At 50.5% G+C, this 18,375-nt stretch overlaps 1 protein-coding gene across 5 annotated transcripts in view; it reads left to right on the forward strand.

The window, feature by feature from the left end:
- Positions 1–18,375, forward strand: part of BCAR3 (BCAR3 adaptor protein, NSP family member) — a 130,540-nt gene that overhangs the window by 96,512 nt on the left and 15,653 nt on the right. For all 5 annotated transcript variants that reach the window (XM_087447139.1, XM_087447166.1, XM_087447130.1 and 2 more), the window contains 5 exons: positions 2,078–2,206; positions 5,319–5,761; positions 8,940–9,043; positions 10,161–10,804; positions 16,271–16,386. In XM_087447139.1, coding sequence (XP_087303265.1) covers positions 2,078–2,206; positions 5,319–5,761; positions 8,940–9,043; positions 10,161–10,804; positions 16,271–16,386 — 1,436 coding nt within the window. The remainder of the gene's footprint in view (positions 1–2,077; positions 2,207–5,318; positions 5,762–8,939; positions 9,044–10,160; positions 10,805–16,270; positions 16,387–18,375) is intronic.

The following is an 18,375-nucleotide window of genomic DNA, read 5'->3' on the forward strand; positions in this document are numbered from 1 at the left end:
CTCAGACCAAGAAGTGGGCCCAAGGCACAGCACAAGGCATTTAGGCTAGGCCTACAGACTAACCGTCAGGGTGGCTAAATAGGGGCCAGAGTCACAGTATCCTTAGGATTTAGTTCAGCTGCCAGTGACAGGAACACTCAAAATAACAGGCTTAAACAAGATCAGAAGATCACATGGAAGACCTGGAGGCCGGCAATCCAGGGCCGGTGTGTTGGCCTCACAGTTATGAGGGACCTGAGTTCATTCGGGCCTTCTGCTCCCCCATTCCTATGGTGTGGCTTCCTCTTCATGGTCCAGGATGGTGTTGAAGCTCCAGCCATCATATCTCAGGTTAGAAGTCCCACCAACACTGCAGTTTACCCTTCCTTGGCCAGAGCTTGTGGCCAGTCATGTAGCCACATCTTCCTGTAAGAGAGGGAGATTCAGGAATGTCATCTTTTATCTGTGTGGCAAGATGCCCAGCCAAAACAGGGCTTCAAATAATTTGAGAGAGAAGAAGAGAACCTCCATAACTAAGAAAAGTCATAGACGTTCCTCATCTCGAGGTATTTGTTCATTCAGTGAATACGGAGTGTCTAATATATTCAGGCATTGCTTGAGGGCAGTGGGGAAGAAGGCAGATGGGTTTCTGTTCTCAAGAAACTTACAGTCTAGGGGGAGGCAAGACAGACAATACACTAACAGTAAATGTGTCCCGGTTGACAATCTACATTCTATACGCAAGTCGTTCCAATGTGCTGTCTTCAGATGTACCTGTACATAATTAATGATTGCAGCAGACAGTGTCAAACATCGCTGCTAATGCCTGCGGGCATCTTGGGCAGCCAACATCAGCATCTCTTTGATAGGAATTCAGCTCATCAAATACTCCTGAGGGCCTGCTGTGAGAAGAGTCGTGAGGGAAGAGGAGGAGGAAGTAGTCAACAGTTAGTAAGCCAGAGCCCCACCTTGAAAGTGGCCCCGGAGTCATTCTGTGGCCAGCGCCCTCATTGGCCAACATGCCCAGAACGACTCGAGGGTAAGAATCCAGCTGTAGAATCTCAAGTCTCTTTTCTTTTCCTTGAGTGGAGAGGAGTTGGGGCTCTTTCCTTGCTAAGGTGCAGAGCTGTGTGATGAGGAGAATTTTGTGGTCCCTGTGGGCTTTTGAGGCCAAGCTGGGGAAGCTGGGAAAACACAAGGACATGGCCTTTTACTGCTTACGTGACCTTCAGCCAGCAGTCCCTGAGTTTGGTTTTGCTGGGAACCGGGCAGGCGTCCAAGTTCAGTTCCCATGTTTTAAGTGGGCGTGTGTTCTAAATTAAACCTGGAGCCTGGGTTGCCCACTCAGAACTCCTGCTCTGGCCGCTGTGCAATGACCTAGATCACTGATTCTCAAACTATCCGAAGTGAGGGACCAGTTTTTTTGTTTTGATTTAAGTTTCAATTTCTAATTTGTCACAAAAATGAAATATTAGAAAAATGAAATTAAAAAGACATACAAAATACAAACAGACTTCTGTTGTTAGATTCAAGAGACATAAAATTACTCTGCCCAATTGCTCTTAAAGTTTCTAAAGGCTAAGTCAATTCCTGGACTGGAGTTTTCCAGGAGCAAAGAGTTCAGGGCCATCAGTACCAGCCCAGGGTCTGCACTTCAGGCAGCAGGGTCCTCCAGGGCCAGGGCCGGTCAGGGATGGCTGTCCTTCCCAGCTCTGAGTTAGGACAGTTCTGAGGAGAATGATGAAGCTCCCCCGCAGCCTAGGTGTGCCTCCTGCCCCGCACAGCTGTCTCTGGCGCCCCCTGCCTAGCTCCCCCTGTCTTTAACTGCCACCTGAGTACAAGGAACAGCTTGGCTGGCTCTCCTATCATAGTCCCCACGTGCAAGTAAAAACTTTATTGCACATTGCAGCCAGAGAAATGAAAGGTCACAGCTAATTGTAATCATTATCCAGGCTCCCCTACCTGAACAGCGCTTTTGGCGTATACTGGTTTGATTAGCAAAGCAGCCAAACGCAAGGCGGGCGGTCGTCTCCGGCTGGCTGGCCTGGCCCGGCCAGCCCAGGCAGGGTTGGGGGTCACTGTTGACCCTGTGTTGCAGTTCTCCAAGGAGAGGCACATCATGGACAGGACCCCCGAGAGGCTGAAGAAGGAGCTGGAGGAGGAGCTGCTGCTGAGCAGCGAGGACCTGCGCAGCCACGCCTGGTACCACGGCCGCATCCCCCGACAGGTACTGCCCTCCTCCCCGCCAGCACACACCCTGCTGTTCTCAGACAACGCCCAGATTGATGACCCTGCAGGGTCACACTCCAAGGCCACATAGGAGCCAGCCCTAGTTTAGCCAAAAACAATTACTATAAACTGGCCTGTGGTGATTTAACTTAGGCCCATCTCTAAGGAGACCTTGGGAAGAGCTGAGGTCAGGAATCTAAAGTACATTTCCACGTGCCCAGTAAGTGGATGAAGGAAAAGCAGGTGTTCCTGTGGTCGGCAAACACGGAGTGGGCAGGAGGCAGCAGCCACAGGGTGGTAACCTGAAGAAGTACTAGGTGGGGCTGTGGTTCAGATAATTGAACTCTCGGCTGGCTGCCTGCGGCCTCATGCCCTTTGGAACCTGCTTCCTTTTTAAGGCAGTGGCTTAATTTTTAATTTTTGAGGCACTGGCTTGTAGATGAAGAGAGGGTATCATTGCAGTGAGTGGTACAGAGCAACAAGGCCACCTGTGCCCCAGTGGGGCCAGCAATTATTCCCTCTCCATCCCTCCCTTACCCGGTCCCCTGGCTGGAGATGGGAATAAGAGGAATTACACCAGTGACTGCAGGCTCATGGCCTAGAATGTACTTTGTGATTGTCATTTGGGTGATAACCATGAATAATGTTTTTTATTTAATAGTATAGAAGTTGAAAAATAAAATAAGCGCAAAATTGAAGTGTAGAATTCCCCTTGGGTTTTTATTGGAACCTGATCTGGCCAGTCATTCACCCAGGACATGACAGGAAGGGGGTGGGTTAGGTGGAGGGAAGGGCATCATGTTGTGAATTATTTGTTTTTTTTTTTGTGAGGAAGATGGGCCCTGAGCTAACATCTGCCAATCCTCCTCTTTTTGTTGCCGAGGAAGACTGGCCCTGGGCTAACATCCATGCCCATCTTCCTCTACTTTATATGTGGGACGCTGCCACTGCATGGCTTGACAAGCGGTACGTCGGCACGCACCCAGGATCCGAACCGGCGAACCCCAGGCCACCGCATCAGAGCGCGCGCATTTAACTGCTTGCGCCACTGAGCCGGCCCCTAAATTATTTTTTTAATGTAGCATATTTCTCAGCACTATCAAAGAAATAATCCTTATTCTAACTCTTTTTCTAGTTTAAAATTGATTGTAGTGGGCTGGCCCCGTGGCTTAGCGGTTAAGTGTGCACGCTCTGCTACTGGCGGCCGGGGTTCAGATCCTGGGCGCGCACCGATGCACCGCTTGTCCGGCCATGCTGAGGCCACATCCCACATACAGCAAATAGAATGATGTGCAACTATGACATACAACTATCTACTGGGGCTTTGGGGGAAAAAAAAAGGAGGATTGGCAATAGATGTTAGCTCAGAGCCGGTCTTCCTCAGCAAAAAAAAGAGGAGGATTAGCAATGGATGTTAGCTCAGGGCTGATCTTCCTCACAAAAAAAAAAAAAAATTGATTGTAGAAAATACAGAGAGCAAAAAGAAGAAAATTAAACTCTCATCCATAATTTTCCCTCCTGGAGATAACCACTATGAACATTTTGATACAAATCCTCCCAGACTTTTTTAAATCGAGTATGAGATTATATGGAATATACCTTTTTGTAGCCCACTTTCTTCACTTAATGATATATCCTGAGAATTTTCTCCAGCTATAAAGTCTTTTTCCACACCATCCTACATTATATATATGTCCATTGTGTATCTGCTCCACAATTTTTTGGGACATTCTCACCAACATCCTTTAAGATAACCAGTATGTTCATAACTATAATTATTTCCTCAGGCCCAATTCCAAGAAATGGAATTTCTGTGTGAAAAGATATTTTTAAGGCAAAGATGCAATTTTAAAGTAACCATGGTAGCATACTATTCTAAGCTAACTGATCAAATGTTGGAATGTCCTGGAAAAATTGTCAAAGTTTATAAAACTCATTCCTGTTACCACCATCCTTCCCTTATCGTGATCATAAAATTGGTTTCCCATTTGTCATGAGGTAAATTTTCAGCTGTACTTCATTCCAGATTGTCTGTCCGAACACTGTAACAATGACAATGATGGTAAGAGCCAACACTTGACTCCTTTACATCTTTATAGCTTTTCTATAGGTGATATTATTCCTGTTTTACAGTTGACATAACTGAGCCACAGAGAGATTACGTAACTTGTCCAAAGTCACACAGCAGAGCCAGAATGCAAACCTAGGCAGTCTGGCTACAGGAACGAATGTGCTACAACACACTATGAATTCTCCCTCTGCTATAAACATCAGCATCCTCATAGTTAATGATTTTTGAGTACCTACCTTGTTCCAGGCACTTATTAGTGCTTTGCATATAATATGTATACAAATAGACAATCCTTCCAATAACTCGGTGAGATGAGGGACCTAGGCCCGATTTTTGTTCCAGCCCCTCCAGTGAGTAATTGTTGTGCCAAGAACCCACAGTGAGTCTCTTATTTCCCTTGCCTCCACCTGCGTAAGGACCCCTCCTCGCCATTGAACAGGCCTGGAGAGGGACATCTTAGGAGAGGGGCGTCTCTGAGGATGACTCACAGACACCAACAAACACCCTCCTCCACGTGTTGGGGATGGGGATCAGACTGGCCAGACACGAATTCTCTTATTTTCTGTCGCTTTACATCCTTCAGGTCTGCCTTCATGTCATCTCATGACATCCTCCCGACCACCCTATTTAAAATGACAGCCCTCATCCCCTCCCTAGAATTTCTTGTCTCCCTTCCCGATTTACTTTTTCCTTAACTTGACATCTGACATACCATACCTGTTGCTTATTTATCCTCGCTAAAATAGAAACTTTCCACCAAAAATAGAAGCTCAGTGACAGTAGGGACTCTAGTCTGCTTCATTCACTGCTGTAAACCCAGTGTCTGCAATAGTCCTTGGCACATAGTAGATGGTCAGCAAATAGTTCTTAAATGAATGAATGGATCCTCTAAGAATCTTAAAAAATAAAGAGCCGACTGAGGAAGAAGAGACATAATTGCGTTGTCTTCTGTTGGCCCAAAGAAGCGGGGAGCAGTGCAGCTTTTAAAAGGAGTGTAAGCTTGCCTTTCTTACGCCTCACTCACTGTTTTGTCCCAAAGGTGGCAGAAAACCTCGTGCAGCGGGATGGCGACTTCCTGGTTCGTGACTCTCTGTCCAGCCCCGGAAACTTTGTCCTGACCTGTCAGTGGAAGAACCTCGCTCAGCACTTCAAGATCCAGCGGACGGTGCTGCGGCTCAGCGAGGCCTATAGCCGCGTGCAGTACCAATTTGAGATGGAGAGCTTCGACTCCATCCCCGGCCTGGTGCGCTGCTACGTGGGCAACCGCCGGCCCATCTCCCAGCAGAGCGGAGCCATCATCTTCCAGCCCATCAACAGGACAGTGCCCCTGCGGTGCCTGGAGGAGCGCTACGGCACCTCTCCAGGCCGGGCCCGGGAGGGCGGCCTCACTGAGGGAAGGCCCGACATGGCCAAGAGGCTGAGCCTCACCATGGGCAGCGTCCAGGCCCGAGAGCAGGGCTTGCCCAGGGGAAACCTCCTCAGGTGGGTCAGGGCCTCTTCAGGTGGTGTTGGGACCACAAGGGGCACTCCGGGCATGTCCAGGCTCAGTTAGGCAGACAAGGAGCTCACCCTGGAACAGAGGAACCATAAAAGATGTTTGTAAGAGTACCAAGGGTTGTTGGAAGAACAGTCACGAGGAAGCGCGTAATTAGTTCTCAACTGAATTGAGGCCAAAAATAAATGATGCAGTTGCTGAGGAAGGGGAGGGCTGACCAGGGGAGACTTGGTGAAGGAGCTGGGATTCCGGCCAGTCTGAGGGCTAGGGAAAATTTGGATAGATGCTGCAAAGAGGAGGGTGTTCCAGGGCTTGGGGGGTGGTGCTCAGTGTGAGCATAAGTGTAGAGACAGAAAAGGGCAAAGGTTGCTTGGAGTCAGCAAGTTGGTGGTGCTGGAGCAAGGGGTCCATGTAAGGGGCTGGCAGGCGTAGGTTTAGGGAGGTGACCCCACCAGATGTGGAGGCCTTCATGCCAGGCTAAGGGGTTTGAGGGAGCCTCAAAGACCTGACGTGGTGAACGGGGTGTCCTAAGAATAAAATGGGACAGCGATGCACAAGAGGGGCGAGGAGAGAGACGAGCAGGAAGCCCAGTCAGTGAGTCGTGGAGGGTCAGGCTATGTGGCCAGAGAAGAGGCAGAGTCAGGAGGTGGGGGAACCAGGCTCCCCAGGACTCTTCTGCATGTGGGGAAGGTGGAGAAGGGCCAGTCAGATACCACAGGAGGGACTGGGGGAGGTGGGTGGACTTTGGAGGAAAAACCAGTTGCACCATCTGAGATATGACCATCAGCTTGCTGAGAGCCAGTGTCCAGCAACAGGTTTGGGGTTCAGGAAGGGAGTTAGGCCTGAAGGCTTAGACAAGCCTTGGTCCACATGGAAAGGGTGGTTGACTCGGTGAGAACAGATGAGATTTCCTGAGACAGGAGACAGCAAGAGCCTGGGGGCTGCCGTCTGAACCTTGGGAAGGGGGAGAGAGTTCGGAGAACTGGCCGCCGAACTGAGGCACCCTGCCATCAACCAGTGAGGTGCCCTGTGTTTATACAGGACCTGCCCCTTGTGAGCTAAGAGTCCTGGTGCCTATCATCTAACCCGTGTCAGGAAAGGCAAGCAGGGAAGAGGCAGGCTTGCTAGGGCATAAGCCAGTCCCCAGCCCCGCTGTGACACAGCTCCTCTTCTCCGGCTCCCTGGTGGCTAAGCTTACACACTTAAACCAACATGTTTTATTCTACTCAGTGGTTTTCATTCTGGACCAGGAGGAAATGTCATAAACTGTAATTTCTAGACTGCAAAAATTCACAAGCAAAATACAGGACTCTGTGAGTAATAAATTATGGCCCTGTGCAACCAGGAAGCTCCGCTAGGTGTTAGTCATTGTCTGGCTGTGGACCCTGTGTGCCTGGGCTCAAATGCTGGTGTACCACTGACCTGGTCAACCCTGGGCAAGCTACTTACCCTCTCTGGGCCTCACTTGCTTCATCTGGAAAGAACAAGCTTATGAGGGTTAAATGATTTAAGATATGCAAAGTGCTTAGAACAGGCCGGCACATAGTAGGTAGATATTAATAACTATAATAATTATTATTTTCTGGAGGGCAGTAGAATTTCGGACTCAGGGCTGTTGCAGGGAGGAAGGCAAGAACTGATATTTAGAAATTCTCCTTTTCATAGTAATAAGATTGGACTTGAGATCCTTTAAAATATTAAAGTACCTTTTCTTCTGTTTCTTTTGGGAGTGGTGTTGGCTGCTCACCTGATGAACAGGGGAGGAGCCAGGCGTATTTGGCAATGCTGGGAACCCCTGCCAAGCATGGTGTGGGGAGGAGGGCCTCTTGGTCTGCCCTCAGCAACCCGGATTTAAAATATTTTTTTTTAAGATAAGAAGTGAAAGAAAGACTAAGCAAGTCTCTAAGTCAACAAGACAGGCCTCACAGAGGCACTCTTCGGATTGCCCTTTGAAAGCAGAGCTCCCTAAGCCTTGTCACCTCTTGGCACAGGCAGCAGGCCCAGAAATGTCTAAGCGTGGGGTGGGGCGGGCTACCCAGGAAAGATGGCCCGAAGCCCCGCCCCCGCCTGGCTCCGCATCTTCCTGCTGTGGGCCCGTTGGTTGGCTGGCTGGCTGCCGCGGGCAAAGGTGTGCGCTCCCAGCCAGGGTGCATTCCCGGGCGTTGTGGCCGCGGAGTCTGACCGCTCCGGTGATCACTGCCTAAGTATCGCTTCACAGAAGCCACTGCCTTTTGGAATTTGCCCTCTGCCCTGCCTTATCTCTGAGAGGTTGCTGGAATTTCTCTGTTGCTGGGAGTTTGGGGGTTTGGGGGTTTGTTTTTTTCTTTGGTGCTTGCAAAGGTAGGAAAGAACGTTGCGACTTCTGTCACAGAAGCTTGTGGGAGGGCTGATGAAAGTTCATTGCACCTTGGCTGGTGCAGTTCTTTCTCTTGTAGCAAAAGAGAGATTCTGCTCCTTGGTGCTAATTAGAGAAATTGCCGATCTGGGTTGGCAAGGGACAGAGGAATGCGAGCTAATGTGTCGAAAGTTGGGTTCCACCTTTTCCCTCTATGGCTGTACTGTGCCTCCCAGTTGCTGCTTGGTGACCAGGCTCGTCCCTTTTCCCAACTCAGCAGGAGCAGGCTGGCCACGGGGCCCCTCAGTGCATCCGGGAGGATGGGTTTGACAGCCTCCCCGGGCGATCCTATGGATTATTTGGGGGACGCGGAGATTTGCACTGAAGTGGAAACTGCCCCACAGCTTCCTTCCTAACTGTGACACAGTGGGGCATGGCGGAAACGCGTGTTAGGTAAACAAGTCATTCCTCCTGGGTCTGTAAGTAATTTTGGGCTTTGTTAAAAGTACACATTCCAGTTCATCAGATTTTCCTGAGAGTATCCTGAAACTTTTACCCTGTGCTGCTCAGCGGGATGGAAAGTCTCAGAGGAGGCATTGGAGGACCTAATTGGATTGGTCGTGGGCGTGCAGGGATGGAGCCCACGGCACATTCATGTATTAATCGCCCCCATCAGTAATTTCCTTCATCAGCAGACATTCCTTTACTGTTGGGGTGTGCTATAGCTCTCATTCTGAATAATCTTTTTTTAAAAAAAAACTTTCCATGACGCTGCCTAAAGGTTTTGTGATTTAATGACACATTTCTGCCCCACTTGTCTTTTGCTTCAGAAATAAAGAGAAGAGTGGGAGCCAGCCAGCCTGCCTGGATCACATGCAGGACAGAAGAGCCTTGTCCCTCAAAGCCCACCAGTCGGAGAGTTACCTGCCCATTGGTAGGTCTTTGGGTGTTTGGGGCGAGGAGGGTGACTGTGTTCCCTGATTTCCTTCAGGCTGTTTTCCCTGCTCCATCTGGTCACTAATTTGGGAATAACATAAGGCTCCATGCCTGCAGGCTGGAGGCTGCGGGTTTGTAGAACCATATCCAGGTGTGAATCACTGAGCTGGACACTGTATGTTTACTAGCTCTTAAGCCTCATAACAAGCCTTCAAGATGGGCATGATTATCCTCTTTCCTCAGCCGAGGAAACTGAGGCAAGAGGTTAAGTGCCTTGTCCAAAATCATCCATCTGGTAAGCAGCTAAGCCAGCATTTGAACCCAGATTTTCTGATTCCAAGCCCATTGCTAACTGGTGGTCTTCATGATGAATGAGCCTGCTCCTTTAGTCCCCTCCCAGGGCAGAGGGTGGGTGGGTCAGTCCTGGGGCTCCTGGTAGAGCAGCTGTCCAGAAAGAGCCCTCTTCCTCGCTCTTCCTCTCTATCGCCTTTCAGCCAGAAGAGTGAGAAGATGTGGGATGTGGGGAAACTGAGTAAGCAATTATGTTAGTGGGCTGTGGGACTGTCTTTCATTATTTTTATGACTGACCTTCCTTGAGACCACAAGGTGACTTTTCTAATGTCCCTTCATAAACCACCTCTATGTGGGCTATGTCAGTGTCTTTTTATCCCTCCCCAGTGTGTCTCTAGTTCTGCCTTAAAGCTGGCGGGGATCCACCTGGCTCTGAGGGTGACTCAGGGCCCTGATGCTCTGTGGCTACAGACTTCTGTTCTTTAGGGTGAGATTAGATTACTCACTGCCCTCCAGGCTCGATGTATTTTCCTGTTCTGACTGTACTGACTTCTGTGACCATAAAATGACATTACAGCCCAGCTGTTAGCAGTCACTGGGATTTAGAATTCCTCCAGAAGTGAGGTGGGGCCAACTTAGAAATGCTTGAAATGCTCTAGACGGCTCTAGGTTGGGCGCCAGGTGGTCATACTGAGTTATCTTTTGAGAGAGAAAATCGAAACCCAAGGGCATGAATTGAGGACTGGGAGTTGTCACTCTAGTTTTATTTGTTTTGTATTCTCCGCACAGCTGAGCTTTTTCTGATCCTCTCTTGTCCTCCACAGGCTGTAAGCTGCCCCCTGGTGTGGACACAAGCCCCTGCCCAAACTCACCCGTCTTCAGGACGGGCAGCGAGCCCACCCTGAGCCCGGCGGTGGTTCGGAGGGTCTCTGCGGACTCGAGGGCGGGGGAGGCGCTGAGGGGCTCAGACAGCCAGCTGTGCCCCAAGCCACCCCCCAAGCCCTGCAAGGCGCCCTTCCTCAAGGTCCCCCCGTCCCCATCCACCTGGCTCAACTCCGAGGCCAACTACTGTGAACTGAACCCAGCCTTTGCCACGGGCTGTGACGGGGGAGCAAGGCCGCCCTTCTGTGCCCAGGACAGCTATGTGGAGCTGCTGACAGCCAAGCAGAACGGGGCACCGGGTCCCCGGAACTCTGGCACCAACTACTTGATCCTTGATGACGATGATGGGGCAAGGCCTCGGGAGCAGCCGGCAGCGCAGGTAGACAAGGGGCAGGAGGACAAGGGCAAGTTTGTAATGCCCCTCCTGGAGACCGCCTCCTCGTTCAGGCCCAATGACTTTGAGTCGAAGCTCCTTCCTCCTGAGAACAAGCCCCTGGAAACAGCAATGCTGAAGCGTGCAAAAGAGCTGTTCACCAACCGCGACCCCAAGGTCATCGCCCAGCACATGCTGAGCGTGGACTGCAAGGTAAGTGCCCAGGTGGGCGGGGTTTTGTTCTGGCTTTTGAAAGTTTGGAAGTGGGGCTCTGTCTGGGCCTCACTCTGCCTTACCCTTTAAGTGTTTTTACTCATAGGAAAGTCTAAAGATAACCTGGGTGTGGGGATTTATTTAAGGGGTGGGAACCACAGGCCGGGACAACTTATGCCCAGGCAGGAAGCTTGTAAAATTCATCTTGGACAGAGGGATGGCAGGCTGCTGCCCAGGGCCGTGCTCCCCGCACCCCTGCTGGTGTCTGCAGTTGCTGCAGAATCCTTCTCCCAGCTGGTGCTGATTTTTAAATTCTCCCCTGGCCTCAACTCCCTCAGAACTGGTAAAGTCAAGTCCAAAGGAGAGTAGATTGTCGATGAAAATGCCGTTTCCGGAAGTAGCAGCCACCTTGGTTATTTTTATTTCGTTATACATTATACATGTGCACATTAAATATTTATTTTATTGTTACTAAAATAGTCTTTAGGATAAACAAACATTTTTAAAGTTACCTTGATTTTTTGTATGAGTAATACTTGCTCGATTTTGAAAAATTATACAGATTAAGAGAAAAGAAAAAAATTAAAATCACACAAAGTCCAGTTTCCTGGTGATCACCATTCTTAACATTTTCTCTGCGAATAGATATGTGTAATAATTGCATACATGTGTGTTGGTTAGCCACAGAAATGGCGCGGGTCTATACATGCTACTCCAAACCCTGAGTCTTTCCTCGAACAACATATCATGGCTCTCTCTCCGTGTGACTAAATAAATATATGTTTACATCATCATCATTTTTAATAGGAAGCATTTCTTTTAGATATGGGTGGTTTTTGTTCATAGGTGGTCTCAGGGCAATGTTATCCTTCAAAGAGATATTTCTAGAAAACAAGTGTCTCAGGCTGGAGGGGGCTGAGCCCTCCTCTCAGTATAAAGAGACAGATCCCTGCATTGAGGACAGGTAAGGCCTTGGTGAGATTTGAAGTCTCTTTCCTTTGTAGCACTGTGTAGTCAATTAGCTGCTACACAGCTAATGTAGTCAATTAGCTAAATAACGTCAGGGCTTATTTAGAAACTGAATTTTCCTACATAAATTTCCTGGGTCATGAATCGTGACAGGAAGTCTAGTCTCTGAGCACTCGCCAGGGAGATCCCGGTTGATTGAGGCTCACGGGACAGGAGGCCGCCCACAACAGGGGAACATTAACTAGGTGCTGGCTGTTCTGGGGTAAAGAAATCCTTTCCTGAAAACAGGACTAGGGATAACTCAGTACCTCGTCACCAGGCCTGGGAGGTGGTCCGTGTGTGTGTGTGTGTGTGTGTGTGTGTGTGTGTGTGTGTGTGTTGGGGGTGCCACACCCTTGCCCAGCAGGCCGGAGTGTGTGTGTGTGTGTGTGTGTGTGTGTGTGTGTGTGTGTGTGTGTGTGTGTTGGGGGTGCCGCACCCTTGCCCAGCAGGCCGGAGAACAGAGCCAGGAAAGGGCTGTGTTGGGAGAAGATGGGCGTGTTCACTGGTTGGCCGTGTGCCCTTGGGCAGTGCTCACAAGTGGTTGGATAATTTGCTGTGTTAAATCCTCACCTCATTTTAGTGTTAAATCCTCACCTCATTTTAAAGCGAGCTAAACCCGTTTGGGCAGAAAGAGGATTTAGGATTCCTGTTCTAGTAAGAACCTCATACTGGGCCCTGGATCTGAGAGCAGAACTGAGCCAGCAGGCCAGGAGCCTGGCATGAACCTGTTTGGGATCTCCATGGAGAAAGCTCCTTATGCAAACATGGGTCTGGGTGTACAGAACAGCCTGATTCCCAGGAGGAAATGATTCCTTCTTCCTTGTGGCCTCAGGCAGGGCTTGTGGTAGTCTAGGAGGAGGTGAGATGCCTGAACACTCTTTGCAGGAGGGTCTGGAGCCTTCCCACCGCCTTGGCAGCCATAAAACTAGAGCCCAAGTCTGTTCTCAACTGAAGGAACATGTACCCTGCCCTTTCTTGTTCTGTTTCTCTCTTCTCCTGGTGGGGCCCCACTCCTGTCTGCCCTGCAGGCACCCCTGGAAGAGGGGCTGGATAGAGCCCCCAGGCAGTGAGGCAGAGAGCAGAGCGGGAGCCCCCTGACTCTGCCCGCCCCCAGCTCCCAAGGGCAAGGCTGCTTAGTCTTCCATCCACCGTCCTCCCTCCTGAGTCCAAGGCCGTTTCCTTATTCTCTTCCTGGAGCCACTCTCTTCAAGACTTTGCCAACAAAGCAGGTACAACCTGCATCTCTAAAAGGGAAGTAAAAAAGGGCTGTTGTTACCCACTCCAAATGCAGCAGTAGCCAGACGGGCCACCCGGAAGCCGGAGACCGCACCGGGCAGCATCTGGGGCCCAAGTGCTGGTTCCCACCCCACGCACAGAGCCCAGGGCTGGCGCCCTAAAAGCCATCAGGACAATGGGTGGTCCTGAGCACCTCAAGGCTGCCTGCCAGCAGTGTCCGGCCCCTCCTGGGGCTGAGGCCGGGGTAGGCATCCACAGAGCCCCTCTCACCCTGCTGTGGGCACGCCCTGGCCTCACTCACAACCCACTCGTCTTTCCAGTAGCAAGAAGCGAGGCCCGGGAGTTAAGAGCTTAGCCTCTGAGGATGAGCTGCCTGAGTCTAATCCAGCCTTTCCCCCCTATAAAAGGAGAACAATACCAACTACCCAGGTGGTTGTGAGGACCAAATGGGATAACACACGTAAAGCCTCCGCACCATGCCTGGCCCAGAGTGAGGCTGAGTGTTTATTGTGTTACGTATTCAGTCTTAATGGAGCACCTACTGTGGGCCAGGCAGAGAGGGACAGTGATGGAGGAATTCAGACCACAACCCAGGCTTGAAATGCTCTGCAGGGGAAGCCACAGGAGCTGTGGGGCCTCTGAGGCAGTCTTGAATATGGGGGAGGGAGGGGATCAGGGTGGGGTTGTCTGAGATGAGTTTAAAAGGCTGAATAGGAGTTGGCCAGATGAAGAACACCAAAAGCATCTTCCAGACAGCAGACAACACATATGCAGAGACTGGGATGTCAAAAACCATGAGGGGAGGGGTTGGTTTACAGAGGATTCACTCTGTGTGGGCAGTGAGGTGGGGATAGGAGTGGGATGGGGGAGGGCCTGGTGTATTTCCTTTTTTTTTTTTGTGAGGAGATCAGCCCTATGCTAACATCTGCCAATCCTCCTCTTTTTTTTTTTCCGAGGAAGACTGGCCCTGGGCTAACATCCGTGCCCATCTTCCTCCACTTTATATGGGACGCCGCCGCAGCATGGCTTGCCAAGCAGTGCGTTGGTGCGTGCCCGGGATCTGAACCTGCAAACCCCGGGCCACCGCTGCGGAGCGCGCGCACTTAACCGCTTGCGCCACCACCGGGCCAGCCCCTGGCGTATTTCCTTTGATGTTCTTAAGTCTCTACTTCTGGGCTCCTGTCAGGTTGCTGCCTCCAAAGCACTTGGCCATCCAGTGAGGGAGACAGGCCCATAAGTGCATAGTACAGATTACAGTCCTCTGCTGAGGGCAACAGAGACGGTGAGAGGAGCCAGAGGATCTCATTGCAGTTTAGAAGGTCCCTGGGCAGCTGGGAGGAGGGCCAGGTGAGGCAGTGGGATAAGGAGCGAGCGGAGTCCTGAGGTCCTACAGAGCTAGGATAGTGAAGATCAGAAGAGCAGAGGGAGGCTGGAACACTCCTCATGGGACACTGATGTCGCCCTGCCCTGTGAGTCCAGCTCACAGTAAATGCTCCAGAAGTGTTCACCCCTCCTCTGCTCTGTGGGCTGCACGGCCCTGAGCACTTCCCAGGGGACCTACAAGGCGAGCTCAGGACTTCCTTGCCCCATTGCTCAGCCGTGGAGCGAGCAGGTAGAGATGCTTCCTGGTAAAACCTCAGGGAAGTGACCAGGGAATTGCATTGTTTACATGCAGGAAAACAGCATTTTTTAAAACTTTTCCTCACTGAAGGAAAACAGACTGGAGGCTTCTCTCGGGGCAGGTTTCACTCTAGATGCTAGTGCTTCCAGAACAAAACTGAATCAGTTACAAGCTGTTGAATCTCGTTGCACAGAGTGTGCGTGGATCTGGAGGGCACCTCCACAGAGGTGCTGGGTGTGGAGCCTCTGACAGGGCAGCTGTCCAAACAAGCAAGCCAAGTGTGTGTGACCACAGGTGTCTGGGGTGTGCACCTGGGGTGCCTTGCCATGGTCAAGGTGTAAATCTCTTTCCAGAGACTGGGCCAGAATTCTTCCCCCTTCCACATGGCCTCTGATTCACAACTTGTATTTTCGAATAGCTTTTTGGAGTTCTAAGGTCATTTGATCCTTTGGAAAGTGCCTGAGAAAGGTGAACGTAGCAGTTGTGTTAGAGAAGGGGAAACTGAGGCCCAGAGAGCACAGTATGAATTCTGCATTCTGTTCTGGAGTCTGCCGCTTGAGAGCTAATTCCCCCAGGCTCATTTCCCCAGGGCTGATAGTGGTTCCTTTGCTCAGCCACAGAAGTTAAGGGTCAGGGTTAAAAACATCAGCTAAACTTCCAGATGTTTTTTGTGGCCTATTATGAAGACATCTGGACTATTCGTTTGCCCAGGATAATTATAGTCGAGGACAGCCCCACCAGATGGAGGAGAGGAAATGTCCAGTGCCTGCCATGTGTCCAGGGTTGGGTAGACCCCTCGTATCTGCTGGTTGTTCTGTTAGTACATCAGTGCTCTGTGAGGCGCCATTAGCCCCATGTTAGAGACCCACTGACTCAGTTGTAACATTTCGAGGTAACATGGAATAATGATAAATGGTCAACTAAAATCTGGTTCCGGTAAACTATGATTACACGCTAGAACTGAGATGGGGAGAGCTGGCTGGGACAAACAAACAAGGGTTTCCTTTAAGGAAAACCTCTCGGGGGGGAAGTGGGTGTGTTTGAGACTTCGAGTTTCAAATTGCCATACACATTTCTAATAGTTTCCAGACGTATGGCGCATTTACTGAGCCCAGGAGAGGCGTAATTAAGGGTAATAGCAGCCAGCCCTACCATTAAGTGAGAACAGGAACGGCGAAGCCTGCAGCAGAGGGGCACTTGGACAAGATCCTGCTTTTCCACTGCAGGGGATCAGTCGGCTCCGCACACACGCAGCCCTGCTGTTGGCAGCAAAACGTCGCAGCAGGATCCAGCCTGTGTTAGACAAAAGCTCAGAGAACTACACTGTTCTCTGGCTAGGCAGAAACACCACATCTGCAGAGTCTGCAGACCAATTTAGGTGCTTTCCACCCAGGTTTTATATTCCAGTATGTGTATTAAAATCCTCCAAATATCATATAAAAACTGTATTTTCAGATGCCGCTGCTCAAAAAAGAAGTCCAACAAGTAAAGTGCATCCACATGGTCCCAGTTCAGTGTATTTCTTTTCTTGTGCTAAATTTGTGTTCACAGCAAGCCCACTTTCTGATCCAGTATATTTCAACTTGTGTTCTTGACAGGTCACTAGGATACTCGAAGTCTCTGAAGAGATGAGGAAGAACATGGGCGTGAGCTCGGGGCTGGAGCTCATTACCTTGCCTTATGGTCACCAGCTGCGCCTGGACATAATTGAAAGGTAAGCAGTGCTGTGCTCTGCATTTCCGGCCCTTGCAACTCCTCACAGGCCGTCAGAGCAGCAGGTTTCAGAGCAGAGAAAGGCGCAGCACCGACCTGCCCCAGAGCCGCCTCACTCAGGCCTGTAAGCCCCAGCTGACTTATCCCAGAAGCCTTAGCCAGAGAATTCCTGGAGGTGCACAAAGAGACAGCACAGAGAAATCAGGGAAGAAAGAACACGTTCCTGTCCCTGCTCCAGCAAGGGGTGGAGGAGAGAACAGACGATTGGCCTGTGCGAGCAGAAGTCACCACTCTTGCCTGCCCGTGCCGGAGCTGGGGTGCTGCGAGCGGGCGGTACACTCCGACATCTTGCCACCTAGAGCCCCGCCTCACTGAGCTGCAGCTCCTTGGCCTCCAGATCGCTTTAGGAATTAAGTGGAAGTTTGTGGGAAAGGTTGGGAAGAAGAGAGTCTGAATAGTGTTTTCTTTGAGGGGTGGACAAATGGGGGTCAGAGGACAGGGGATGACAGCACTCGTGCCCCCGCCGTGCCCCTCTGAAGCATTATTGCCCTCTTCTCATGCAAAGCTGGGTCCCTGGCTGTCCACTAAAACCCACACGTGTGAACACTGGCCGTTTAGACATTAGAAAGACAGAAATAGGCATGTTTTTTAGGAAAGAAGCACTAGACTGGATTCTCATATTACCATAGAAGTTGGCCTTTTTGATACACACAAAAAGACAGTTGGTTTTGGAAAGACCATCTTGTTATCTTAGGTTTTCTGTTTCTCCAACCAATTTCCCAGTTGCCGTGACACATGTGGGTTTTAATGGACAGCCTGAGCCCTGGCTTTGTGTGAAAAGAGGGCAGTGATGCTTCAGAGGCCAGGGGGCCGATGGCTTTCCACGATGTCCTAGGTCACAGTGCTGTCCAGTACAACTTCTGTGATGGCGGGGATGTTCCCATCTCTTTACCGTAGCCACTAGCCACACATAGCTATTGAGCTCCTGAAATATGGCGACTGAGGGACGAAATGTTTTATTTTCCTGTTTACTAGTTTAAGTGTGAATAGCCACTTGTGAAGTGGACAGTGCAGTCCTAGGGTGTCAGCCCCTAGAAAGTAAACCGTGCGTTTCAGGCAGCCTGGGGGATCGATACAGCTGCTGCTTTCAAGGTTCCCTGGCTAGAAAGCAGATAAAGTGGCTCCAATGGCCCTGTTGCTCTGGCTCCACAGCCGCAGACCACCCCATAGAAAACGCCTAGAGTGCTGAATGGAGACTTCTGGGAGGCAGGAGGTTAGGAACTGGCCCGTGCTGACTTCGTTCAGGCATCCTTGTTGTTTAATACCTTTGGGGAATTGTAGGATGACTTCTGAATCTTCCTACTTTTCCTGATCAGACTCTTCTAGATTCCAGCCTCTCTCCAGGCATCCTCTTCCGGCCCCATGCTCTGGGGTCCCGGCTTCTCAGTTCCACTGACTTGTCCTCTGTCGTCTGGGCCCAGTGGTCACTGCTTCAGCAGAGATGAGCTGGGCCGCTGCCCTTCCCCATTTCTCATGTGATACGTTTCAGCCTGAAAACTTCCCAGGTTCCAGACCATATTTTATCAGTGTTGTTAGGTGTGTGGACTTATGTTCTGGGCGCAGGCTGAGGTTGGCAGGCTGGGAGCTTCTAGCTAGGCTGTTTTCTGACTTCCACTCCATCTACATCCGTTTCCTCTTTCTTCTGATTGCCGCTTGCCTGGGTCTCACTCCTTGGCTTGTTTCCTGTCCAGGGCAGACCTGTGGGATCTGCCTGCTAGAGCCTGGGGAGCAGTTGTCTTCAATGTGTTTGCTAAATAAAGGCCAGGGTTACAGCAGGCTTGAAGGGTCAGATGACATCATCTCCTTGTATTTGAGAACCAAGTACAAAACCACCCTTTATTTTTAACTTACCACTCACCCATTCCAGGCCTACTGAGTGGCGCTGTCCTTCAGGTAACCTTTAGTGCCTCCCTGCTGACCCTGGAGCTCC

Source organism: Ceratotherium simum, chromosome 2, assembly GCF_057802395.1.
Source record: "Ceratotherium simum simum isolate JZ-2026a chromosome 2, ASM5780239v1, whole genome shotgun sequence".
Taxonomy (NCBI): Eukaryota; Metazoa; Chordata; class Mammalia; order Perissodactyla; family Rhinocerotidae; genus Ceratotherium; species Ceratotherium simum.